Source organism: Suricata suricatta, chromosome 3 (assembly GCF_006229205.1).
Source record: "Suricata suricatta isolate VVHF042 chromosome 3, meerkat_22Aug2017_6uvM2_HiC, whole genome shotgun sequence".
Classification (NCBI taxonomy): Eukaryota; Metazoa; Chordata; class Mammalia; order Carnivora; family Herpestidae; genus Suricata; species Suricata suricatta.
Genome location: NC_043702.1, coordinates 120,660,993 through 120,682,229, shown reverse-complemented (window position 1 = coordinate 120,682,229; position 21,237 = coordinate 120,660,993). Strand labels below are relative to the sequence as shown.

The following is a 21,237-nucleotide window of genomic DNA, read 5'->3' as shown; positions in this document are numbered from 1 at the left end:
TGGATGTCCTCTTTGGAGAAGTGTCTGTTCATGTCTTCTGCCCATTTCTTCACTGGGTTATTTGTTTTGTGAGTGTGAAGTTTGGTGCGTTCCTTGTACATTTTCGATATTAGCCCTTTATCTGATATGTCGTTTGCAACTATCTTTTCCCATTCTGTCGGTTGCCTATTAGTTTTCTTGATTGTTTCCTTTGCCTTGCAGAAGCTTTTTATCTTGATGAAGTCCCAAGGGTTCAGTTTTGCTTTCATTTCCCTTGCCTTTGAGGATGTGTCAAGTAGGAGATTGCTGCGGTGGAGGTCTATGAGGTTTTTTCCTACTTTCTCCTTGAGGGTTTTGATGGTTTCCTGTCTCACATTCAGGTCCTTCAGCCATTTTGAGTTTATTTTTGTGTATGGTGTAAGAGAGTGGTCTAGTTCCATTCTTCTACATGTTGCTGTCCAGTTCTCCCAGCACCACCTGCTAAAGAGGCAGTCTTTTTTCCATCGGATACTCTTTCCTGCTTTGTCAAAAATTAATTGACCGTACATTTGTGGTCTACCAAACATATAAAGAAGAGTTAATAACTATTCTTCTCAAACTTGTCCAAATAAATAGAAGAGGAGGGAAAACTTCCAAATTTATTCTATAAGGCCAGCATTATCCTGATACAAAACCAGATAAAGACACCACAGAGAGAGAGCGAGCGAGCGAGAGAGAGGGAGAGAGAGAGAGAGAGAGAACTGCCAGCTAATATCTCAGATGAGCATAGATCCAAAAATCCTCAACAAAATACTAGCAAATGGAATCCAGCAATACATTAAAAATATCATTTATCACGATCAAGTAGGATTTATTCCCTAACTGCAAAGTGTTGTTCAATATTTGCAAATCAATCAACATGATACATCATGTCAATAAGAGACAGGATTGTTTCAATAGGTGCAGAAAAAGCATCTGACAAAGTATAACATCCATTCATGATAAAAACCCTCAACAAAGTAGGTCTAGAGGGAACATATCTCAACATAATGAAAGTCATGGACAAAAAACCCACAGCTAACATGATCTCTAGTGGAGGAAAACCCGAGAACTTCTACCTCAATGTCAGGAATAAGACAAGGAGGCCCATTCTTAGCACTTTTATTCAACATAGCACTGGAAGGAAGTTCTAGCCACAGCAATCAAACAGAAAGAAATATAAGGCATCCAAAATGATGAGAAAGAAATGAACTTTTCACTATTTGCAGATGACATGATATAGAGAAAACCCAAAAACCCCACCAAAAACCTGCTACAACTGACCCACAAATTCAGTTAAGTCACAAGATACAAAATCAATCCACAGAAATTTATTTGTATTTCTATACACCTGTCATGAAGCAGCAAGAAGAGAAATTAATAATCCCACTTACAATTGCACCAAAAATAATAAGAAATCTAGGACTAAACCTACCCAAAGAGGTGAAAGACCTCTACTCTGAAAACTATGGAATACTGATGAAAGAAATTGAAGATGACACAAAGAAATGGAAAGACATTCCATGCTCATGGATTGGAAGAACAAGTTTACCCAAAGCAATCTACACATTTCATGTAATCCTTATGAAAATACCAACCACCAGCATTTTTCGCAGAACTGGAAAAAGAATCCTAAAATTTGTATGGAAGTACAAAAGGCCCCAAATGGCCAAAGCAATCTTTAAAGAGAAAAACAAAGCTGGAGGGATCACAATTTTGGACAATTTATATTACAAATTTGTAGTAATCAAAATATTATGGTACTGGCACAAAAATAGACATAGATCAAAAGAGCAGAATAGAAATCCCAGAAATAAATCCACTATTACATGGTCAATTAATCTTTGACAAAGCAAGAAAGAATATCAAGTGGGAAAAAGGCAGTCTCTCCAACAAATGGTATTGGAAACACTGGACAGCTACATGCAAATTAAAGAAACTGATCATTTTCAAACACAACACACAATAATAAAGTGAAAATGGATTAAGGATATAAATGTGAGGCCTGAAACCATAAAAAATCCTACAACAGAACACAGGCACTAATTTCTGACTTTGGCCATAACATATTTGTAGACAGGTCTCTTGAGGCAAGGAAACAAAAGCAAAAATAGACTATTGGGACTACATAAAAATAAAAAAACAACTTCTGCACAGAAGAGGAAACAACCAACAAAACTAAAAGACAATCTACTGATTGAGGGGAGGTATTTATTTGCAAATGACATGTTCAATAAAGGGTTAGTATCCAAGATATATAAAGAGTTTATGAAACTCATAATTTCTCCCCAGAGGTCATCCAGGTAGCCAACAGACACATGAAAAGATGCTCCTCATCACTCAGCATCAGAGAAATTCAAATCAAAACCACAATGAGATATCATTCCCACCATCAGAATGGCTAAAATCAACAACCCAAGAAACGACAGGTGTTGGCAAGGATGTGGAGAAAAAGGAACCCTCTTGCACTGTTGGTGGGAATGTAAAATGGCACAGCTGTTGTGGAAGAAAGTATGGAGGTCTCTTAGAACATTAACAATAGAACTCCCCAATTCAGTAATTGTGCCACTGGGTATTTACCCAAAGAGTATGAAAACGCTAATTTAAAGGGATATATGCACCCCTATGTTTATAGCAGCACTGTTTACGATAGCCAAATTATGGAAGCAGCCTAAAGGTCCCTCATAGATGAATGGATAAAGAAGTGTATATATATTTATGTGTATATACACACATATACACCATGGAATATTATTCAGTCACGAAAAGAATGAAATCTTATCATTTGCAACAACATAAATTGATGTAGAGAATATAATGCTGAGCAAAATAAGCTAGTCAGAGAAAGAAAAATGTCATATGATTTCACTCATATGTGGAATTTAAGAAACCAAATAAATATACAAAGGGGAAAAAAAGAGGGAAACCAAAAAACAGACTCTTAGCTGGAATCTGGTAGCAGATGCTTACCAGAGGAGAAGTAGGTCAGGGGCATGGATGAAATAAGTGAAGGAGATTAATAGTACACTTATCTTGATGAGTACTGAGTAATATATGGAACTGGGGAATCACTTACTATGTTGTATACCTGAAACTAATGAACGCTGAATGTTAACTACACTGGAATTAAAATAATAAAAAAATAACTAATTTCATTTGAGCATAAAACTTAAAATTTTAGAATAATAATTTTTAAAACAATAAAATAAGGTTAAAATGCCACCAATTATGGTTTATCATTGGAATGTAAAGATGGTCCAATACCTTAAACACTATTGATTAACATATCTATTAAAAGACCAAATTAAAAAATCATGCTTTAATCAGTCTTGGAAAAGTATTTAGTAAGTATCAGCATCATATTCTAAGGAAAAAAATCTGTAAAATAATTTCTCAAAAGGTTTTATTTAAACCAAGATCCACTATTTTGTTAATTGAGAAGTGGTGTAAGAGTTTTTATTAAAAACAGGAACAACATAAGGGTTCAATTTCCTATTTTAAAATATGGTATTAGAGCTTGCTGTATTTCAGATAGGACGTGGTCTAATAAAAATAGTTCATTGAGCTCAATCAAACTCTGGATAAATATACCCCCCCTAATAATCCCATATGCATCCCAGTATATCAGAAATTTCTGTTCAAACTAAATGGAGGGTGGGGAAGAAATCCTGAAATACAGTGTAACTAAGAAGCTAGTCTAGTAATGTGCAGAATCTATGTCAAAAATACCTCAAACTTAAAAATTTCTTAATTCATTTTTGAAAGAGAGAGAGAGAGAGCGAGCGAGCGAGCGGGCAGGGGAAGGAAAGAGAGAGGGGGTGATGCAGAATCTGAAGCAGGCTCCAGGCTCTGAGCTGTCAGCACAGAGCTCAACACGGGCTTGAACCCACAAACCATTAAATCATGACCTGAGCCAAGGTCGGGTGCTTAACAGACTGAGCCACCCAGGCACCCCAAACATACAACAAACTTTTAAGGAAGAACATAAAACAAATTGAATAATAAGAAAGATAGACTTATAAATAGGAAGATCATTTATAAATGTCAATTAATCTCAAATCATTTTACAAGCTCTGAAAGTGCAATTACAATTTCAGGACATTTTCACCAGAAGTTGGTAAAATACACTGACCTTTTACTTAGAAAAATAAATTAAAGGGTTTATCATAGGTTACCATACTGGAAGTGATTAAGAAAATAAGGAAGATCCAGCTCAATCAGATAATAAAATCTATTACAAAATAGCACTAAATCAAGACATGTTAGTGGTGGGACTACCACAAAATTCTAAACAATGGAAGAGAATATATATTCTAGAGAATGCCTTAATATAGGAACAGAACATACCTAGGTAAATATACTGCTTCCCTTACCAGGCCAAGTGTGGGACTAACTTATTGTGATAATATTTCATGTTGGGTCAGAATATACTTTTAGAACTCTTTTTTAAATTAAAAGTTTTATTGCAATATTTGTAGATTCACATACGGTTGTAAGAAATAATACAGAGAAACATCTAATACACTCACCTCAGTTTTCCTAAACGGTAACATTCTCCAAAGACTAAAATATCACCATCAGAATATTGACATTGATTCAATCCACCAGTCTCTTTCAGATGTCCCCAGTTTTATTTGTGCTAATGTGTGTATGTGTGTGTGTATTTAGTTCTATACAATTTTCTCACACATGGAGGCTCATATATCACCACTGCCATCAAGATACTTAGGAACAGCTTAGAATCCTTAAATCCATAGCTGTATCATTACACAGATGAATTTAAAAAAAGAGCAGAGTTAAATAAACCTTTGGAAATGAGGCATTTTAAATAAGTGTTCCCTGTATTAGGCTCAGCCAATATTTTCTGTGACTGCCCAGATAAGAAGTATATTAGGCCAAATGGTCTCTCTCTACTTGGTTCTGCCATTGTGATGCGAAAGCAGTCACAGACCATATGCGACTACGTGAACATGGCTGTGTCCAACCAAACTTTCTTTGGGGACCCTGACATTTTAATTTCACATAGCATTTATGTGTTACGAAATAGACTTCTTTCAAATCCCCTCCAATGACTTGAAAATGTAAAAAACATTCTTTTCGCTCAGAATGTACAAAACCAGGAAGCTGCAAAAAACATGAGGGTTTAGCTCATGGGTTATAGTTTGTTGACTTCTGGTCTGTATAATGGAATCGAGAAGATATTTTAAAAGTAGTGCACACATAAACCTATCTATTGTAGACTGGAGGGTAACAAACATCAAATAACAGAAAACCAGGAGAAAGTGAACATGATACTGAAGTGCAATGGAGAATTAATTTTTTACCAGATGTTACACAAGAAATGAAGAAAAAATACAACAGTAGATATAAAATCAATTATAACAAGATAAAAAAGAAGAAAAAATGTTTAAACCATAAAAATACCATGAGAAGCTTACTAAATATATACCACCATTAAAATCCTAATGAAGTGAGAAGATAATGAGAAAATCTCCATATGAGAAAATTCATAAATACATAAACATACAGAAAAAAATGGGATGTGGCTTTTTTTGAAAGGAATACCAATCAAAATAATAATGAGGTATAATTTTGAACCTATTAAATCAGTAAGGTAGAAAAATGTATGTATGTTTTGTATTTTCTTGTGGCTAGGCTTTGAAGAGACATTTATTATTAGTGAGGTTTTTCTGGATAGCAAACTGACTCATTAAAAGTTCCAAGAAACTTTTCATCCTATCTGCATTAGTTTGGGTCCAGGGGAAGCAGATGCCAAAACAGGATTAGCGATGCATGAGATTTCTAAAAGAAGGAAGAAAGGAAAGGAAAAGGAAAAGGAAAAGGAATAGGAAAGGAAGGGAAGGGAAGGGAAGGGAAGGAAGGAATAAGGAAGGAAGAAAGATTTGGGCAGAAAGTATCTGAGACTACAGCAAGTTCCAAAAAGGGTTCAGCAAGGTTGATGGGTTTCTTCAATTCAAAGTCATCCACTGGCGTTGGCTGGCCCGCCATGTTGCCTGGGCAGTGTCATGCTGGTGGACCCACATAGGTAGCAGCTGGGGTTGTCAACCAGTTAGGATCTCCAGCAACAGGGCATTTTTGTGGTTACTTATCATCTAAATCAGTAACCTCACCCACAGAAGGCTATTTCATAAAAACAGAGAAGATACAATCTTTTATATACAAAGATGGTTATCATAATATTGGTAAAATAAAATATAACAGAAAATTTCAAAATTTGGGAATATTCTACTGCCATTAAAATGAAAATATGATTGAGCAGAGAAATAAAACCTTAAGACATAGTGCCAAAAGGAAAAATATTACAGAAACTTAAATTGTACGATTTGCTTATTTTTCTACAATAATTAGATTATCTCCTTCTCTATGCTATAGAATTAAAGAAGAACATGAGAAAGAAAGAAAGAATAGCTGCTGAATTAGGATGGTGGGATTTGGAGTAATTTTCTGTTTTTCACAAGTGTGAATTTTCTCTCTTGCACTTTAAAGATAGTCAGTGAAATGGGAGAGCATGATAGCTTGTTGTACCTGGAGTTCATGGCGAGGATCATGGCTCGATCGCATAACAGATCCGAGAATGCATCCCATAGGCAGGTAGCTCTGTGCTCCTGGAAGTATCGGGAAAAAGAAGAGAATCAATGATGGCAGTCTTTGAGGCATCACATGTAGTTCTCTCTTTCACAGAGACCAAAAGGACCAAACTGGATTGGAATAGAAGTCCAAGAGTTCATAGTGTTGAGACCAAATTAATTTAAACTCATGATAGCAGCTTGGCTTAAATGGTGGCCTTTTATAGCCAACCACTGGGCTTCTGAAAGTAGCTTTCCAGACAAAAGGATGTTCTTAACAACACTGTAACTGTTCAGTACAATTTACTCACTGTGGAGTCTCTTGATAAATATATCAGTGGGATGGTTTAAATCAGGACTTACCTTGTGTGCATCCTAGTCTTATTTATACAAGCGTCTGTTGTAGTGTCACTTCTTGCATCAGAACCAATAGTTCTGTTTCTGGAAATTCTCAGCCTGTACTTCTGAAATAACTCAAAGTTCTTTTAGAGGTACTGCTATAAAATAATGCTATTTCTAAGAGTATTTATTCTCTTTGCATATGCAAACACTTGCCACTGATTACTGATCACCCTGACAAAAGCCCTTTCCTATCTGCTCAGTGCTGCTCTTCTGACTCCAGTATTAAGGGCCCTATGGGGTCTCTGTCCTATTTTTGTGGGATGTGAGAGCTAATCCAATGGATAGGGAGATATGCCCGTTATGACCATGTTATGGACTGCAAGTTTGTGTCCCCTCCAAAATCAAATGTTGTTGTAACTCTCGTCCCCAATGTGATGGGATTTGGAAATGGACCTTTGGGAGATAATGAGGTTTAGATGAAGTCATGAGGGTAGGACCCCCAAATGGGGTTCATGCCTTTCTAAGAGAGATGCTAAAGAGCTTGCTTTCTCTCTCTCTCTGCCACGTGAGGATGCCAGGAGATGGCCATCTGAAAACCCGGGAGACCAACCTCACTCATATTGAATCTGTCATATTCTGATCTTGGCTTTCACAGCCTCTAGAACTGTGAGAAATCTCCATTGTTTAAACCACTCAGTCCATCAAATCTTGTTAAACCAGCCTGAACTAAGGCATTTAAGAAACTTCCTGTTTGGGATCTGAACTAAAAACTGACGTTTCCCCACTAGGCACAAGAATTCTGCCACGACCTTCCTGGGTAACAGCTCATGGAACACTTTCTAACACCCCCCTCCCTAGGCTGTGCTCAGACTGGGTGGTGTAAAAGACTTCTTGCTCTAAATTATTTATCTATCATTGATTCCTAACAACGCAAACATGATTTTATTCAATCTTAAGAGAATAATTTTTTACTATATTGTTTATTAGCATGTTGCGTGCTATCATTACTTAGAGAACATAAAACCTACATGGCAGACAACTCTTGCTGTGGCATGGAACTATAAATGGTGATTTATCTAGTTTTAAATTAGACATTTTTGTCCTTGGCACCAATTTCTTTCAATTTGGTGAGAAATACATGAGTATTTCTCTGGGCAGTGACTACTAGCATGTTCTGCCATGCTATAAGCCATGTTCTTTTGGGACTATTGGCCTCAATGGGAACTTCCCTCATAGACAAAGTTCTAATTGTTAGTCCCTGGAAATCAATTTGTAACACTTCAAATTGCAATCAGCGGTGCTCAACCCCACCTGTACACTGAGGGCCTGAAAAACAATTGATTTTGATTCCTGGGCCACACCTGCAGAGATTTAAGAGGTCTGTATTCAAGATCACATGTGTGTGTGCGCGCGCACACACACACACACACACACATACACACACACGCGCGCGCACACACACACACACACACACACACACACACACACACAAGGGTTGCAGGCGATTTCTGAGGTACATCCAGGATTGAGAAACACTTTTTAAGTGAACTATTTCCACTCAACCTTGGAGCTTGCTTCACAGTAATACATTGCCAATTAGTTGATCTATCATAACACAGACTTCTGCTTCCCATCTGTAAGGCAGCTTCTCTTTTTTTCATGGAGCCAAATTCGTTACTACAACTCCATCACCAAGTTATTGCTCTGCTCATACTGCCTTGGTATCACCTTTTTGTTGATTAACTGATTTACAGCACATCCCTTCCTTCTTGTGGACACACTTTTGCCTGTGCTCTAGGTACCACCAATATTAAAAAATACCAAAAGCCAGTGTGCATCCTGCATATCGGTAAGCAAAAGGATTACCTAACATCTATAAATGGGTTCTGAAGTGGTGTCAATCTAGGATGTTATAGGAATTGGCCAGGAATTTTACCTGCTTTCCCCAATTAACTTCTTTGTTATTATTCAGACTACATAACATGCTCACTGCAGTTCCCAGAAATTTTTCAGTGCCACCTCTGGGGAATGATGATTATCATGATGACTTTAACTTCTGTTACATGGATAAGTTCTCTTTCATCTCATTTTCAATGACTCCTCATCACCAAGAGTCTTCACCAGAAACCCACAGTAAATGATAAGATGGTCACAGTCTTGGAAGTCTGTACTTTGTAATCTATTTCATAATATTAGCTTCTACGACCAGCCTGGTGGGCCTTAAGCTTCCATATTTATTACTTTGGCTTTCTTATTTAAGCTGACCATCTGCTTTTTATATATATCTTATATCATTGACATTTTTCTTCAATATCTGTTGTCATTCTTGGCTAGAAAAATTGGAGTCATGCCAATGTGACTAGTTCCTTAACCTCAGATGTTTCAAATCACAGACATTATGTGTTTCTGATGCCACCTTAGCCTGAAGGCAAATAGTATTATCATAATAATCATTATTCTGAGGGAATCTGAACTCCCTTCTAGTAATTCTCAAGCAATCCTGGGAATGCTCATAGGAAACCATTTGGTTCCATTCCAACCATTAACCAATGGTCAAAGGGACCAAGAGTATTTGGTCCTCTAGAATAATGTGATGGTCCTCTGCACCTCTTCCTTCATCTCTAGCTCCCTAGAATGTCTCTTTTCTTTGACAAAAGCAAAATTCCAAAGTGCAGAGAGATGAGGAATCTGAATTGAGGGCATGAATATCCATGAGTTGAGAAAGAATTTAATGCTTTACAGAAGTAGCTCTCAACCTTGGCTGAGCCTTAAAATCATCTTTGAATACCTTCTAAAACTCTAGATTCCTAGAACGCACTCCATACCAGTGACTCTCAGATCTCTGGAGGTATGGCCCTAGCAATAGTTTTTTGTTTTTGTTTTTGAAGCTCTACACATAATTCTAATATGAAGCCAGAATTGAGAACCACTGCATTACAGGACATGAAAGAAGGCCTTCTGGCCAGAGCAAAGAGAGTAAGGAGAGTGGTCAAGTCCTGGGCCCAGAGAGGCCAGATCACAGCAAGTCCTTTTGTGAGCCCTCAAGATTTGCTATTCACCTCTATGAACAAACAGGTCGGGGGGGGGGCGTGTTATTTAATCAAAAGAGGGACAAGATCACAGGGTTTCTTCATAGACTCAATTGAACAAGATAAACTGATTGCAAGGAGAACAGTTCAGCCTAATGTTACCCAGGACGGAGACTGTAAGAGAAGAGGGTTTGTTCTGGTGTTGGCAGTGGAGATAGTAGAGATTTAAGAGATACATAGTGACTGGTGACAGTGCTTAAAGGTCACAAAAGAAAAAGACAGAAAAATATCTTTAGGATTTGGAGCCACAAAGGCCACTGGAGACTTGGGTGGAAGAGTTCAGTGCAGAGTTGCTGTCGATCCTCACATTGGCAAGTTCCTATGCGGAGCATTCAGAGTGGGTCTCACGTTTGGATCTGGGGTCCTCAGCTAACTTCAGACACAAACAAAGAAAAAGGCACTTGTTGCCAAATGTTATGTTTCCTTACTCCAAGACCAAAGTCAACACATGAGACTCTCAAAAAAGCAAGTCTATATTATTGTGGCAAGATCAGAACCACACGCACTTGGTACACTGTGACTGGATCAGGGAAGGGGTTCCCTCTCTTATGGTTCCCCTCACCTTCTTGTCTTTGTTTCTCCAGGTTGTGGCTGTGAACTGGGAAAAATATTTTTCTTTTTCTGCCTGCTCATGGCATTACTTCTGACCCAGTTTGGTGGGAAGGGGTTTCACAGTGATGGGGGAAGGAAGGATCTGAGGCTGCTGTAGCAGATTAGTTAAAGTGGGGCACACAGTGGGGTGGTGGGTCAAAACTTTCATCCTTTTGAATTAGTGTTGAAGGCCATTTCTGGCGGGCACATAAGGGTAAGCAAGAATATGATTCTGCAGGGAAGAAAAATCTAAAGCTAGTTTTCAACCAAACGGCCTCTTTCCTTGTCCCAAACGCATGTATTTTAAACACTAATTATGACTTCCTTGTAATAGAGACAGTGAACATGTTATTTTATTTTTTCATATTTTTTACCTGGGAGATTTCAGTTACATTAATGTCTTATAGAATATCACTTACGGGAATATGCCATTCCACACTGGATTGTAAATTCTGGAGACTGGTAACTAGTCAGGAAGAAGAAGGAGACTAGTTAAAAGGGAAGCAACTTAATCTCTTACCACCTTAGCAGGATATATCCCCAGATTTGAGGCTAGTATGATCTTGATAGCAAAGCCCATCAAGGGTAGTATGTGCACACGCACTCACATGCACGCACACCAAAACTTCAGATAAGTTCGCTATGAATGTGACGGAACAACACTTAAATGGTTAGCAGACAGATTACAGAATTACGTTAACAGAATGATGAACTATAACCAAGTGGCATTTATTCTAAACATGTGGGGATTTTTCAATAAAAGAGAGCTCATGACACAATTATTAACATTAATTACTTTAAAAAGAGGAAAATTTACATGATAGCTTTTGAGGAGGGAAAAAATCTGATAAAATTGTAAGCATATTATTTTTTTTTCAAGTTTATTTATTTATTTTGAGAGAGACAGGGACAGCATGAGTAGGGGAGGATAGAGAGAGAGGGAGAGAGAGAATCCCAAGCAGGCTCCACGCTTTCAGCACAGAGCCCAGCTTGAGGCTCAATCTCACTAACCTTGACGTCATGACCTGAGCCAAAATCAAGAGTCGGATGCTGAGCTGACTGAGCCACCCAGGTGCCCCATCATCCAGTATTTTTAAAAACAGAAACAATATAGTGAAATTACAAAGGAAAAATATATTATTTTTGAATAATTAACTTCATGGACAATAATGAATTCTCTTTAAATTTCTCTATGTTATCAGAATGATTAGATTGGCGTCCTCAGTTACTGAAATGTTTGATAAAATTCTTTTCTAGAAACTTTAGGACCTGGAATACTTTTGTTTGTTTGAGGAGATAGTCTTTTGGTGATTATTTTTATTTCTTCCATTTTAATTTATCTGTCTAGATTTTCTAGGTCTTTTGAAGATCTTTAAACATTTTTTTTGGAATAAGTTTAGATTTTTAGAATATTTACAAAGCTAGTAAGAGATTTCATATACCCCTGACACAGCTTCCCCTAATGATAGCATTTTACATTACCATGGGACATTTGTCAAAGCTAAGAAATTAGTATTTGTACAGTTTTATTAACTAAACTATAGAGCTCATGTGGATTTCACCCATTTTCCCCATTCCAGGATCCCACTGTGTTTAGTCATCTTGTCTCCTTAATTTCCTCTGCTCTGTAATTGTTTTTGCATACTTCCCTTGTTCGTGACCTTGACAGTTTTGAAAAGGACTAGTCAGGTATTTTGTAGACTGTCCCTTGATAAATTAGCATTTGTCGGGTGTCTTACTCATAAGAAGACTGGGTTTTTAGGAAAGAATGTCACTGAAGTGAAGTGTCCTTTTCACCATGAGAAAGTATCAAAATTTGAACTTATTAGTCGTAATATTTCTCTCATCAAATTCAGGAATTCAGCCTTGGCTTTATGTATGTCTTCTTTTTGACAGCTTTTTTTGGGATTTATTTATTTATTTACTTATTTATTTATTTTCTAACTTCCTGCTTTGGATATTTGATTCAATTATTTTCATTCTTTCTGGGTAGTCTAAATATTTAAGGTTATGGATCTTTTTCTGTTTACAGTTTTGGATGCATGCTCTAGGTCCTGTGATGTCGTGTTATCAACATTTTGAAATTTCTGTATTAATCTCCTCTTTGACCCAAGAATTGTTTAAAATAGAGTAGCTTAGATGGCAAAATGGTTGGTTTTTGTTTTTGTTCTTCTTTTGTCTTGTACGTTTATTATTACTTTCTCATGTCTTGCCTTGTGCAGAAAGTATTTTTGCTATTTCTACATTTTGGAACTTACACAGAGATTTCTAACCTAACAGGGTTATCTTTTGTGAATAGACCTTTTTGTGGGCATTAGAAGAAAAAAGAAACATTCTCTGTTTTTAATGGATAGAGACTGAAATACAGATCTCTCTCACACAACATACACATACATACACATACTTACCTTTTTCTCCACTATATCCTAAATTCCCACTTGTTTTCTGAATATTGGATGTCATGCTGACAAAGGTGAACTGCAAAAGAGTGTTTTGTATTAGTACCTGCGCCAGTAACTTTCTTACAGTTTTGTTTTTCTTTATCATGTTTATGCTACTATGTTATATGGAATGTACATTGAATTAATTTTCTACTGCTGGGTAACAAATTACTACAAGCTTTATGGCTTAAAAAAACATCCATTTAGGGGCATCTGGGTGGCTCAGTCGGTTAAGCATCCAACTTCAGCTCAGGTCATGCTCTCACAGTTTATGGTTGGAGCCCCGCATCGGGCTCTGTGCTGACAGCTCAGAGCCTAGAACCTGTCTTCGGATTCTGTGTCTCCCTCTCTCTCTGACCCTCCCCTGCGTATGCTGTCTCTCTCTCTCTCTCAAACACTAAATAAAATATTTAAAAAAAAATTAAAAAGCCCATCTATTTATTGTTTGATGGTTTCTGTAGGTCAGAAGGTTTAGGCTCTACTTAGGGCCTCACATGCCTAGAATTGAGGTGTGGGCAGGGACTGTGATCTCATTCAAGGCTCAGGATTCAGTGCAAGGTCATTGGGGTGTTTGGCAGAAATCAGTCCCTTGAGACTCTTAAGGTGGCACTCTCTAGCTGGCTGTGGCTGAGTGCATCTTTCAGCTCCTAGAGGTTGTCTCTTGCCATGGGGGCAGCACCGTCTCTCACTCCAACGTCTGACTTCCGCCTCCTGCCTTTAGACTAAGACTTGCACTAGGCCCACTTGGGCAATATCTGTTTTGATGAACTCAAAGTCAGTTGCCTTGTCACCTTTATTGCATCTGTGAAATTCCTTTTGCCCTGTTAAGGAACATGGTCACATCTCATCACAGGCAGAGAGCAGCCCACATCCCACCTTACCTTTCCAGCTTCAAGGAGGAGGGATTTATTCAAGGCACAGATACTGAGAGACAGGAATATTGAGGGACATCTTAAAACTCTTCTATGTCAATTTTTATAATTATTTCATCTTCATTATGGATTATAAATTTTCTCATTAAGTGCTCCTTAAAATACTTTTAATGTTTTAAAATCTCCCTCTCTCTCTCTTGTTTTTTTGAGAGAGACAAAGAGAGAGCTCGAGCTGGGGGGGGGTGGGCAGAGAGAGAGAGGGAGAGAGAGTGAAAATCCCAAGCAAGCTCCAGGCCCAGTGTGAAGCCTGACGTGGGGCTTGATCTCGAGTCAGTGAGATCAAGACCTGAGCCAAAAGCAAGAGCTTAACGGACTGAACCCCTTGGGCATTTATTTCAAAGTATGGAATTCAAAGTTGTCTGGATTAAGATCTCAAGTCTTAATTTGCTGTCACAATTGTTTGTTTACATTTTCTAGGAATGCTTTTTTACCATCTTTTTATTTATGTTTTGATTCCCAACTGTGAGCCAAGATGAAATTTTTGAATCAAAGATGAATTTTTATTTTCCTCCCTTCCCTCATTTCCCATATAATTTTAATTGATTATTTAGTGAAACCTTTATGCCTTTCAGTTTATATTACAGTGGACCCTTGAACAACATGGGTTTGAACTGTGTAGGTCCATTTATATGTGGATTTTTTTCAGTGTATAGCATAGAGTATTACCAGTGAGGCTTCTGGTCAATAGGAGGGTGTGAGTAGTTAGGATTTTTGGGAATCAAACATTATATGTGGGGTTTTGACTAGCACAGAGGTTGATGCCTCTAATCCGTATTGAAGTTCAAGGGTTGACTGCACCTGAGAGCTTATTAACCCCTAAGTTTTAATAATCAAGAAATCAGTGTGCTGACACTACCTTCCCTTTTATTTTCTAATTTTTATGTATCACTTGTTATATAATTTCTATATTTTCAAAGTTTATAATATTTATATTTAGTTCTGAAATAATAATATTCATTTCCCTTCATGTCTTAGCCCCACATTAAGCTAGATTCACTGCCTCCTGCCAGGGCTTGTCCATTCATCTCTAGTTGGGTTAAAGTTCATTTTCTGTTAGTCTATTGAAGAGGGGAATCACATGAGTTCTTTCATGTTAAAAACATTTATTATATCACCCTGAATTAAAGTCTGCCTGAGCCACAACATTCTTGGGCCACAGCCTCTTCCTACAGGATTTTAGAGACAAGGCTCCACTGTCCTTAGCATTAAACAGATTAATTGAACGTTTTTCCTTTTCCTGGATTTCCAAAGCCTTCCTTATTTACCCTTGAAAATCAATACTTTCACCAGGATATAACTCACCATTGATTGTCTTGAGTTAATTTTTCTGGGGACATAGCCTGGTTTTCAATCTACACATTCATGGAAAGTTTTACTAAAATTTGTAAATATTTTCTTGTTATTTTAGTTCTCTTCTTTGGTGATACCAATTGTGCCTATATATGATGTCTTTTAAAAAGTCTTTCTAGCTGACCTCAATCTTGTCCTTCCTGCTCCTTATCATGTCCGCAGCAATGTTTGTTCTCTTTGTACTGTTTCCAACATGCCCTTTGTTTTTGTAGAATATTTTTTGCCTCCACTTCTTTTCTGAGCTGCACTATTCTTCCTGAATTCTTATATCTCTATTTTATGATATTTTATAGATAAAATTGTTTCGTTAAATTATAAAGTCTTTTTCATCTGCTCTTTGAAAATATTTTTTCTAAAATTATTTGTCACTTATTTTTACATGATTTTCCTGCTTTTTTCTTGTAAAAATTTTTTTCTTTGTTTACACCTCTATTGATTCCTTCTTAATCATTACTCAGTATCGAATGAGATAAACTGTCCTCAAATCCAATGTTTTCTGGGCTTTCATGTGGAGGAATTCCCTTCCTGACCCAAAATTGTGTGTATATATTTGTTCGTTCAGCCTTATTCTTCCCCAGCTACTTAATCCTGTTGGCTTCAAAGCTCCTACAGACCCATCCGCAACAGTGGCTTATCTTTGTGACTCCTTGCTTAGTTCAACTTCACCTGCTTATCCTTGGTTCAAAACCAGAACCAAAGATTATCCATTCCTAGGGAGGTATGTCTGGATCCAAACAGGTGAACAGAAGTCTCATTCCAGAGATGTTGTATGTGCTCACAATTTAGCTCTTTTTTGTTTATTGAGTGTTTCATTGTTATTTCCAAACATTTTGTATCTTACTAAATGGATAGTCCTAGTCTATCCTACCAAAGACTTTGCTTTAGGAAAAATTTGCTCTTTAAAATTCTCACAGGATTAAATACATACATGAATAAATTTGAGGACAGATCTAGGATTTCCTCCTTGATACAATTTTTGTTATTTTATGTTTCTATGTGTTATGGTTTATTTTAATGAATTGTTATTAACATTTCTTAAATTGATTTGTAAACTATTTAGTCACATGGGCTTTTCACCACCTGATGGATTTCTGTTTCCTGACTCCTTTGAAGTCCAGCTTCATTGAAGAAAATGAAAGCTTTTCTGGATGGGAATTCAATTTTAGACTTTGGGTGCTTGGGCTGAGTCCAAACTTTGGTGGGTGCCAACAAGTAGATGGTTTAGATAGCCATCGGCTAACATAGGAGCTCAAATGCCTGCAAGTAGAAGAGATGTGGGCAGACGGTGGTAAAGATAATAGACATGAAGTCAGGAGATCAATGAACAACGATGAACTCCTCCAATGGGCAAATTTGGTACAAGCTTTAGAAGAGGGCATATGGTGAGGTACATCCTCATATATCCACACTTCTTTCAACAACAAAAACTAAGTAGTCATAATAGACAGGCTTTTGACTGACTGTAGTATTAATAGGAGAAAAATTACTTACTGCATAGAACTTCTCTGTAATATGTCGATGAGGCACAGTAGTGAAAAGAAGCTCAAGTACTTACCTCTTTAGCCAAAAGTAAAATACTTTGTGAACTAAAGGAATCTTTTGAGATGCTGTCATTTGTCCTGGTAACCATGTGTTTCAGAGATTACATTCTGGAATCTGTGAATTCCTGCTAGAAAGTACTAACATGTCCAAGTGGCTGCTAATGCTCGCTCACCTATCACTGTTGAAGAGGGAAACTTCTGGTTCTTACATTAGCAGCACTGAAAGGTAGTTTTGCAAACCACTAGCCCAGTAGAAGATGGGCAAAGAATACGAATAAAAATTCACAGAAGAGGAAAATTGATCAATAAACATTAAGAGATGTCTATGCTACCTTGAAGTTATTGAAAGGCAAATAATAAAATATCATTTCAAAACAAATAAAAATAAATCTTAAGATACAATTCACATTCCACAAAATTCATTTTTAAAACTTTGCAATTCAGTAGTTTTAAATATATTTACAGAATTGGGCAACTATCTGCACTCTCTAATTTTAGAATATTTCATTAATCCCGAGAGAAAGCCTGTGCCCATTAGAAGTTACTGTCTCCTTCCCCTAGCACCTGGCAGTCACTAATCTATTTTTTGTCTTCATGGATTTGCTTATTTTGGACATTTCATATAAATGGAATCCTACCACATATAGCTTTTTGTGACTGGCTTCATTCATTTAGCATAATGTTCTTAAAATGCATCCATGTTGTGGCATGCATCAGTACTTCATTCCTTTGTAGGGCTTACCAATATTCCATTGTATGGATATGCTACATTTTGTTTATCTACTTACCAGTTCATGTAGATTTGGGTTGTGTTTTACTTTTTGGCTATTAAGAATAATGCTGTTATGAACATTTACGTACTGAGTTTTGTGTGAACATATGTTTTTATTTCTCTTGGGTATATACAGGAGAAGGAAAGTTGCTGGTTCATATGGCAGCTTTATTTTTAATTTTTTGAAGAACTACCAAGTTGTTTTCCAAAGTGGCATCAGCATTTCAGAATCTCATCAGGAGTGCCTGAGGGTTCCAATTTCCCCACATGCCTGCTGACACTTGATATCATCTTTTTTATTATTATAGCCATCCCAGTGAGTGTGAAGTGGTATCTCATTGTAATTTTGATTTGTATCTGCTTAACAACTAATGATGGTGTGCATGTTTTTATCTACTATTTAGCTATTTGTATATCTTCCTTGGAGATAAATCTATTTAAGATGTTTGCCTATTTTTAGATTGAGTTATTTGTCTTTTTATTGTTGAGTTGTAAGTGATTTTTCATATATTCTGGATACTAGACACTTATCAGATATATGATTTGCAAATATTTTCTCCCATTCTGTGAATTCTCTATAGTGCCCATTGCAGCACAGTTTCTAATTTTAATAAATTCCAATTTATATTTTTCTTCTTTTGTTGATTGCTTTTTTAATGTCAGATCTAAGAAAAAATTGCTTAAAACAACTATAAGATTTAAACCTATATTTTCTTCCAAGAGTTTTACAGTTTTAGGTCTTATATTTAGGTCATTGATATATTTTGTTTAATTTCAGTATACAATGTAAAAATAGGAGCATTATCTTTATTCTTTTGCATATGCAGTATCTACTTATTTCTACCATTTCTTCTTTTTACATTTTTTTACATTCATTTATTTTTTTGAGAGAGAGAGACAGAGCATGAGTGGGGGAGGAGCAGAGTGAGACAGAATACAAAGCAGGCTCCAGGCTCTGAGCTGTCAGCACAGAGCCAAATGCAGGGCGCAAACCCACAAACTGTGAAATCAGCTGATCCAAAGTTGGATGCTTAACCAACTGAGATACCCAGGCACCCAAATCCCTACCATTTATTGAAAGATTATTTTGCCCCTATGGAATTGTCTTGGCATTCTTTTCAAAAACAAATTGACTAAATGATAAGGGTTTATTTATTTCTGGACTTGGTTCTATCCTATTGATCTGTCTATATGTCTATCCTATGTCACTACCACACTGTCTTGATTACTGTAGCTTTTTAGTAAGCTTTAAAATCACTAAGTGTGAGTCATCCAAACTTGATCTCTTTCTAGTTTGTCTTGGCCATTCTGGGTCCCTTCCATTTCTACATGCATTTTAGGATCAACTTGTCAGTTCCTACAATGAATACAGTGAGGATTTTGGTAAAGATTGCATCAAATCTGTGGATCAATTTTGGGAATGTAGCCATCTTAATGATATTAAGTTCTGATACATGAACATGTACCTTTCCATTTATTTATTTATCTCACATTGTTCTGTGGTTTTCAAGCCTTGCGTTTCTCGAGTTAAATTTACTAAAGGATACACACCTAAATGTTTATCTTTTTTAATGTGATTCTGAGGGAAATTGATTTTTCTTAAAGCCATCTTTGGACTGTTCAAGGCTAATGTGTAAAAATACAATGGTTTTTATATACAAGATTTTAAATCTGCAAGTGAAGATAGTTTTACTTTTTTCTTTTCAATCTGGATACCTTTGTTTCTTCTTGCCTAATTATCCTGGTTGAAACCACCAGTACATGGGGCACCTTGGTGGCTCAGTCAGCTGAGTATCTGACTTCGGCTCAGGTCATGATCTCACGGTTTGTGGGTTCCAGTCCCACGTCGTGCTCTGTGCTGGCCTCTAGCTCAGAGCCTGGAGCCTGCTTCAGATTCTGTGTCTCTTTCTCTCTTTGCCCTTCCCCTATTCACACTCTGTCTCTCAAAAATAAATAAAGCGTAAAAAAATAAAAATAAATAAATAAAACCTCCAGTACAATGCTGACCTCCTAGATATAGATAGAAATGAGGGTATTCAATTTTTCACTACTAAGTATGATGTCAGCTATGGGTTTTCACAGATTCTTTTTATTAGGTTGAGGAAGCCCCCTTCTATTATTAGTTTGTTAGTTTGTTAGGTGTTTTTTTTTTTATCATAAGAAATGTTTTTCTGCATCTCTTGAGGTATTATAAGATTTTGGCCCTTTATTATATTAACATGGGGTTTTCATTAATTAATTTTGGGATGACAAATCAACATGGCATTTATAAAATAAATTCCACTTGATCATGGGATATAATCCTTTTTATATGTTGCCAGATTCAGTTTGCTACTATTTTGTTGAGGATTTTTACATCCATATTCATAAGAGTTATTAATCTCTAGTTTTCTTTTCTTGAAATACCTTTGCCTGGTGTTGTTTTCAGAGTAATATGGACTCACAGAATGAACTGGACAATGTTCAATCCTCTTGTTTTTTGTTTTTGTTTTTTAAGAAGAGTTTATAAAGAACTGATGTTGATTTGTCTTTAAACACTTGGAAGAGTTCACCAGGAAAGCCATCTGGTCTTGAGATTTTTCTTTGCAGAAAGGTTTTTGATTAATAATTTAATCTCTTGTTGTAATTCTATCCAATCCATTTTTTCCTCCTACTTCTTGAGAAGTTAACACTTATACATCTCCGAACTCAGCCTTTCTTCATTGGGCACATTAGAGCTCATGAACCAAGCCCTTTGGCTCTGGGAAATCATCAGGCTGACTCACTCACTAAAACTGTAATTCTTTCAGCTGTGTAGGAAGCCTGCCTGTCACATAATTTGCATCATCAAAATGCCTCTGCGTTCAGGTTTCAATTTAAAATTCCCAGAGAAACAGCGCGAGAAATAGTCGGAGCCTGTAAACAAGGTCCCACTCATTCTTCTGTCCTGCCCTCTGGGGTTAATCCACGGGGTCTCAGGCCTCATGATCTAGGGCAGATGGATGTTACTCGTGTTCCTTCTTTCAATAAACTTTGCTATGTACATGTGTGTGTGGATACCTTTTCACATGTTGTTACTGCTTCTGCACGAACAGGGGAGGCATTTAAAAATGTGGCACAACACCTCTTTTTGTTTTTTTTTTCATATTTGAGAATTCCTAAAGCAATCAAAAGTGGTAATGCTCCAGCTTATACTTCAGCTGCCTTTAAAAAATTTCCTGAGACATTCCACATAACTCACACTATGGGGATTCCTTATAATCCTCAAGGACAAGGTATTGTGGAAAGAGCTCATCAAACATTAAAGACGCAAATTGAAAAACTTTAAGAGGGGAATTTAAGTATAGCTCCCCTCACTATATTCTAACTCATGCACTTTTTGTGATAAACAATCTTAATGTAAACTCAAATATTACAAATATGTGTAGACATTGGAATCTCAATTCTGAAAAACCAAAAGTTATGGTAAAATGGAAAGATTTACTTACTGGGAAATGGAGGGGACAAGATACAGTGTTGACTTGGGGCGAGGATATGCTCGTGTCTTTCCTCAGGACGCCGGCTTTCCTCTGGATTCCCGATCCACTAATCCGACCATACATGGAACCCTCCACCC

The 21,237-nt window shown here is 36.9% G+C and overlaps 1 protein-coding gene across 1 annotated transcript in view; it reads right to left on the bottom strand.

Moving 5' to 3' along the window:
• MROH9 (maestro heat like repeat family member 9) overlaps positions 1 to 21,189 on the bottom strand; it is an 84,770-nt gene extending 63,581 nt beyond the window's left edge. Inside the window, exons 1-4 of the mRNA XM_029933068.1 lie at positions 21,110 to 21,189; positions 13,015 to 13,084; positions 11,026 to 11,072; positions 6,544 to 6,623 (exon numbers count right to left, since the gene is read on the bottom strand). Coding sequence (XP_029788928.1) covers positions 6,544 to 6,623; positions 11,026 to 11,072; positions 13,015 to 13,069 — 182 coding nt within the window. The 5' untranslated portion in view covers positions 13,070 to 13,084; positions 21,110 to 21,189. The remainder of the gene's footprint in view (positions 1 to 6,543; positions 6,624 to 11,025; positions 11,073 to 13,014; positions 13,085 to 21,109) is intronic.
• Between the last annotated feature and the right edge of the window lie 48 nt (positions 21,190 to 21,237).